This window comes from Notothenia coriiceps, unplaced genomic scaffold, assembly GCF_000735185.1.
Source record: "Notothenia coriiceps isolate Sejong01 unplaced genomic scaffold, NC01 NC01_scaffold00031755, whole genome shotgun sequence".
NCBI lineage: Eukaryota > Metazoa > Chordata > Actinopteri > Perciformes > Nototheniidae > Notothenia > Notothenia coriiceps.
The window spans coordinates 54,909-61,361 of NW_011364456.1; the positions used below are offsets into that span (position 1 = coordinate 54,909).

General features: G+C 41.8%; 1 protein-coding gene across 1 annotated transcript; it reads right to left on the bottom strand.

Moving 5' to 3' along the window:
- Window positions 1-151: 151 nt before the first annotated feature.
- Window positions 152-6,059, bottom strand: zmat3 (zinc finger, matrin-type 3). Its single transcript, XM_010788243.1, has 4 exons — window positions 5,939-6,059; window positions 1,021-1,736; window positions 797-937; window positions 152-322 (listed from the first exon to the last, which is right to left on the bottom strand). The coding sequence occupies exons 1-4, from the start codon at window positions 6,057-6,059 to the stop codon at window positions 152-154; spliced, it is 1,149 nt and encodes a 382-aa protein (XP_010786545.1).
- Window positions 6,060-6,453: the final 394 nt, after the last annotated feature.

The window sequence follows — 6,453 nt, forward strand, 5'->3', positions numbered from 1 at the left end:
AACTTTAGTTAAGTAATGTTTCTTATTCAAATACATATATATTTAATATCAGTCGTGGCTTTCAGGAGATCTGTAAGACAAATGGTAATCTAACACAAAACGAAATAAGGACAAGGCGTCTGTATACTGCATAATGGTTCTACATTTGAACCTACAGGTTACTGGAGTTTTGTTGGGCCTCAGCGAGTCGTAGTTTCTTGGCGTGGTTCTTGCCCTGGTAGTGGGCCTGTGCAACTGCCAGTGAACTGAAGGAGGCGTCACACAGCTTACAATAGTCATTCTCTGTGGCCAAGATGACCCGGGTCGCTCCCTTATACTGTGCCTGGGACAAAGCAGTGCAGTGTATGTGACGAGGGAGAAAGAGAAGAAATACATTTTTCGGACAGGTTGGAAGAAGAGAAGAATTTCAAGCAAAATCTCTTAATATTTTCAATGTAACAGACTGATTTCAGTTTCTTAAATCATGAAAGCAATAATACTAATTTAAAGTCAAAATTGTTTAATTATTAGTTAATGAAGATAATGTACTTGCATGTTATGTTGGTTAATTGGTTCAACTATATAGTAAATCCATAAACAACAATAACTACTTTATTTTGGAAACTTGGGAGAAGAAACCTGTTGCGATCACAAATTGCATATCGTCACTTTTCAAGCTAATTTTGCAAAGTGGTAAGAAAACAGTTGCTTTTCCCCATCTCCAGCAGTAAAGCAACGTTTATTGGAGTTGTTTTTCTGGTTGCCAAAATGCCATCCATCTCATAACACTGTAACATTTAGGTAGGTTGGCTCTAACCTGTCTGCCTGCGTCACTGTCGTTTGGTCCTGAGCTGAGGGATGTCTGGCCAGCCGCCTCGACGACCTCTGGTATCCTGGTGGCTGGAGGCTGCTGACTGCTAGCATAGAAATTCCTCAACTTCTTATTGTGGTTCTTTCCCTAGACGAAACGATAAGGAGAATGCTGTGTTTATTTATGTATCTTAATATTGATTTGGTTTGTACATTGTTATTTTAACAGACCTGGTAGTGCGCCTGCGCCTGCTGAGCAGAGTTGAGGGTCACGTTGCAGAGTTTACAGTACAGTGGTTTGCAGAGTTCCCCCAGTGAGTCGTCCTGCTCCTCCATCCCCAGCAGAGAGCCCTCATCCTGGGGCAGCTCGCTGGCTGGGGCTGCCTGACCCAGGAGAGGGCCAGGGAGGAGGCAGGACATCTGGGCTGGTCGTGGGGGCATTGGGGGCAGGTGTGAAGGGTCTGGGCCCATTGGAGGAGGGGAGCACATGGGGCTTGGAGGGAGGGAAAATCTTCCGGCTCCGGGTCCCACTACAGGTGGAGGCACCAGGGCCTGTGCAAGGTTTAAAGGTGGAGGCCCCAACGGTTGTATAAGGTCCATGTTTGGAGGCACGATTGTGTGTGTATGATCTATAGGTGGGGGACCCAAGGAGTGTGCCATTGGTGGAGGCCCCATTGGCTGTGTTGGGGCCATTGGAGGGGGGCCTAAGCTGTGTGGGGGGGCAATAAGGGGATGTCTTAACACGTGAGGAGGCAGGGGGCCAAGAGTCTGGGTAGGTAGCATAGTAGGAGGTCCAAGTGCCTGAGCAGGGGCAAGGGGTGGCGGGCCAAGAGTCTGTGTAGGCGCCATTGGTGGGGGTCTCAGCTGGTGCAGAGAGTCCATGTGGTGAAAAGGCTGCTGGGGGAGGCTGAAGAGACTCATAGGGGGCTTCAACATGGTCCCTGGTCCTGTGGACAACAACACATTATTTTACACAGGGGAAGATAACACAAATCAAATAAACTTCTCAAAAGGGAATGTAGTAACCTTGATGAGGAAAGTGGTGCTGTATGGACGTATAGTACTACTATTAAATACATTTAATTAACAGTAACAAGAACGTTTTTTATCATGCCATGTCAGTCGGTTGATCTAACACATCTCAACAACTATTACATTTTCTATTTATGGCCTACAGAGGATTAATCCAAAATGATCTAGTGCTACCGCCACCTCAAAATCCAGTTGAGAAACCCTAAATGAAAGATTGCCACAGACATTGCATTTTCCCAGATAATACTATTCAAATGTCTCTGTTAACCTACTGGCCCTTCCTCTGGCACCATGAAGTTGACATTTTGCTTTTGAGTGAAACCTCTTAGTAACTATAGGGTGGATTGCTATAAAGATTAGTTCCAGACATTCATATTTTCATCATAGTGAATTAAAATAACTTTGGTTCTGCACTGACTTTTCATCCAGCAATTTTCCCTTTCATTGGTTTATTGCCAAATTCCTGCAAAGGTAAAACCATTATCATGAGGCTCATGTGTTTAGTGTTAAATCAGAAATGTTAGCGTGCTTACAGTCTAAACTGAGATGATAAGCATGGTTAACAAGCTAGACACCGGTCTCATCTTTACACCAAAATACATTCAACTCTGTAAATATATTCTTTAAATGTCCTATTGGCGAACAGTAAAAAAACACAAGCTGAAGACATTATCACTTTCATATGAAAATATAAAGTGGATACTGCCTGTTGAACTTGGTTAAAATCCAGTGACCAATGTACAGTGACACTAATAGAAGGAGGATTTTCTTTCTTGGAGCCCGGAGCAGGAGAGATGTAAAGAGATGGGCGAATGGAAACACATTCCCGGACAGAGGAGCTTCACACTCTAGTAAGCATCAGAAAGAATAGGCTAAGCCTGCAGCGCCTGCAATCATGCATATGGGATGTTACGTACACATGCATTTGCACACACAACAAACGGAGACAGTGACATAAAAATCCCCAAGCTGCTCTGATCTGAAGAGATCTCAGCCCGAAGTGTGAATGCTCGATAAACTAAAGTAGGTCTCTCTCTGTCTGTGTGAGTGTACATCAAAGCATGGCATGCATGGTTGTGTATGGAAAACTAAGACAACGCATTATATTAAGAATGGCAATGAGCTGATTTTGTGTGTTTGTTGGGTCGCTCGAGTGTGCCATTGTGTGTGTGTGTGTGTGTGTGTGTGTGTGTGTGTGTGTGTGTGTGTGTGTGTGTGTGTGTGTGTGTGTGTGTGTGTGTGTGTGTGGGTGTGTGTGTGTGTCTGTGTTTCTCTTTGGCCACATATATTGTCAGTAAAAGGGCAAACAGCTGTGTCAAAACTCACAGTGCTGGAAGCTCAATGGTGGTGATTCATGGACTCAAAATAACATCCTGAGGTGTTTGTGTTTCCGAACTGCTGTTCGCTGTCAGTCTGCCTGTCCAGTCTGTCTGTCACCTAGCCTGACTTACCTCAGGAGAAAGGTATGCTGGACAAGCACTGACCCTACTACAGTCCTGTGAACTGCTAGATGACACTGGCAGATTCAGCAGGGCAGGATGAGTGGCCTATACATTAATAAAGTCATACTATACAGCAGCTGCATATAAATATATACATGTTTCACTACTCATTGGTATTCTAAGTATTGTCTTACAATATCCTGCTTAAAAAGCTTTTACATTTGTTATTTTTGGAAGTGTAATCTTAGTAGACATTATCTGCTACCGCAGGGAGTTGAAAGCTGATTTATCTGTAATAAACAGAAGAAGATGTGACACACCTGAAGTAGATTGCAGGAGCATCACAGCAATGACAGCTCGGATGCAAAACTGGTTTAAATGTTACTTTCATGTTAAATTCTAATAATTTGAATGTCTATTATAGCCATGGAAAATGTCAAAAGAATGCAATAGGCAATATAGAGTATACAATAGTACAGGTTTTAAGACGTGTGCGCTTATCATATTCATTTATGTTCGCAGTATTCATTGAATGAGACCCATACAGTATGTTGTTGAATTAGACACCCCCTCAATGCTCATGATTGCCATCGAGACCCAATTAAGTTCCACATACTGCACATCATCAACCTAATCAGCAGCAGCCTCATGAGAACCCTTCCACCCTGATTGAGCCCGCCTGCACAGCAGTCTAGAAACCTCACTGCAGAAGCAATTACACACACAAAGGGCGGCTGACCCTTTTTGCTTGATATCATCCGTTAAGCAATTCAGAGTGTGCAATGTGCCACCACAAAACAGATGACATGACTAACATACATTTACTGTATATCAGTAGTAATGTAAAGTATGCATGAGGATTTTGCTGTGAATCCTTTAACCAACACTTCCTCCCCACTTCTTTAACTCCTTGTGTTACTACCTTGCATGAAATTGCTTTGCATCATGATTTCATGTAGCAATTACCATACTAGATAAAAGATAAGCCAATGTCTCAGATCCAGATGCAGGTCCTCAAAAATTGCAGTCTACAGAGCACACATTTGAACAGCCACTGAATAGATAACCATGGCTTTGTCTGTTCATTTTGCTTTTGCTTTTTTGCATTTTAGTTTTTGGACAGGACACAATAAACTTTGTAAGTCAAAGTCAGTGTCATGTGTTGTTGCTCTGAAACAGCCAGCAGCAAGTGGTCAACTTTTTTTTTTTTATCAGACAGTATTGTTCATCATTGTTGTGGAGAGACTTTGTTCTAAAAGTTTCAGAAGAAGAAACCACAGTTTTCTTTTAGACTCATTACTTATTTATTAGTTCATGATTTCTTGAATTTGACTAAAGATTGCTTGCTTGTAGAACCACGCCAGAAAACAACTACTGTCCAAGTCTGATGGCCTCCACTGAGAATCTCTAAATGGGTCAAGTTTGCATTTTCTCTAGTTTCTCTTGCCTTACTATCTTGTGCCACATCAATTATGGAGCAATGACAATCACATGCCTCGTGCACTTATTCAATCTGCTTCACTGGGCATTGGACAACCGCAAATGCAGCAAAGATAGTGAATGTCTTATTAAAGTTTGCAATTGACTTTATGTACCATTACGGTAATGTCTATAGCCTTTACTTTTAGATCTCAGTAGCACTTTATGTTTGAATGAATGTCATAATAGTTAACATAAATTGTGTGGTACTGTATGCTCAAGACTTTTATTACCAGTCACCTAGCCTATGCATTAGGCTATAAATACTATATCGATTAGTAATCGTCCATTACCCCTTATATAAAGCAACACCTATTTTAGCCCATGACATGTTACTAGAGTCACACATTTACTTCATTATTTTTTCTGACAAGAAGTTGGCATTGGAACCAAACTTTGTATTTAATTAACAATAATATCAAAAATAGAAAAAGTCAACCAAATGCTAAATGTTCATAATTTACGTCAAGCAAACGTATATGATTATAACTTATGATGCAATACAAATTATGGTTTACCAAATTTGCCAAAAACGCCCATCTTGTCATTGCACCAGCCTTATTTTTGATTACCTATCGATTGCAACAACTTTCGCTAACTTCAATCTGAGACATGTAGTATATGCAATGAAGACGATTTAATGGCAGGAATATTTGCCTACCATGTCTATAAATCTGGAACATTTGAGTTACATGACCATGATGCTGGCTGCTGTTGGCAGCAACTGTGCAGGTGCAATGAAGAAACACTTGCTGTGTAATTGCCAAATGTCACCATCATCTGACTGCAGATCAAGCAGTGCAGTGAAGGCAGCAACAACGATTACAGTTTCCATTTCTTCACCTGCTCTGACCACCGCTTGATTGGCAACCATACCTGAGGGATGAAAGTGACCATTACACTCTATTCACTGTTTCAGATAACAGTCAGCTAAAACCTGGAGTCTCTCTGGAGCTCTTCGATGGATCATTAGAGTCCCGACAACCTGGGATTTTGCATCGCAGCATCTGTGCTCGATAGGCTATTCAGTAAGATGACGAGTTCACTCGTTTAGAGGACATTATGGTGATGACAGGCTGACAGCAGCACCAGGGCAACCGGTTAAACATCTGCAAATGTCTCTTTCCCTGCACATTACAGCGCATCAGATTGCTGACAGTCAGAGGGAAGCTACTGTATTGCAAGCTTCTCCTTACCTGGCAAACGGGCAAGATAATGCCTGCTGTCACCGTAGTTTACGGGAGGCGAAGTGTAATGTCTGCAATATTCCGCACTCTGGTAGTAAGCTGCATCCCCGTTCTTCAGCTGCAGCGCCATCATCGCAGTGACATCCCTCTGCCAACTTCTACTCAACCAAAAAACCGGGCGACCAGGCAAGAACCTATGGAAAGCCAACAGTGCCAAAATATGCCACTATCTGAACACGAATATACTTTTTTTCCGCGAGAGGTTTAAACCTTACTAATTTGGAATATCTCAGCGTAGCTCAAATGTTTCATATTGACAAAATAGTAAACAATACAAATGTCGGGCCAATAACAAAAGTCTACTTCTAGCTCTTTTTTTAAGCAAAAAATTAAAACAGTAGCCTACATTTTGTAACTAATGGTACACTTGAACAGAAAAAAAACAATCACGAAATAGAATTCCCCAAACAACTTTGGAATAAAGCCTTCAATAACTATCCAAAATGATTAAACGGGCTGACGTG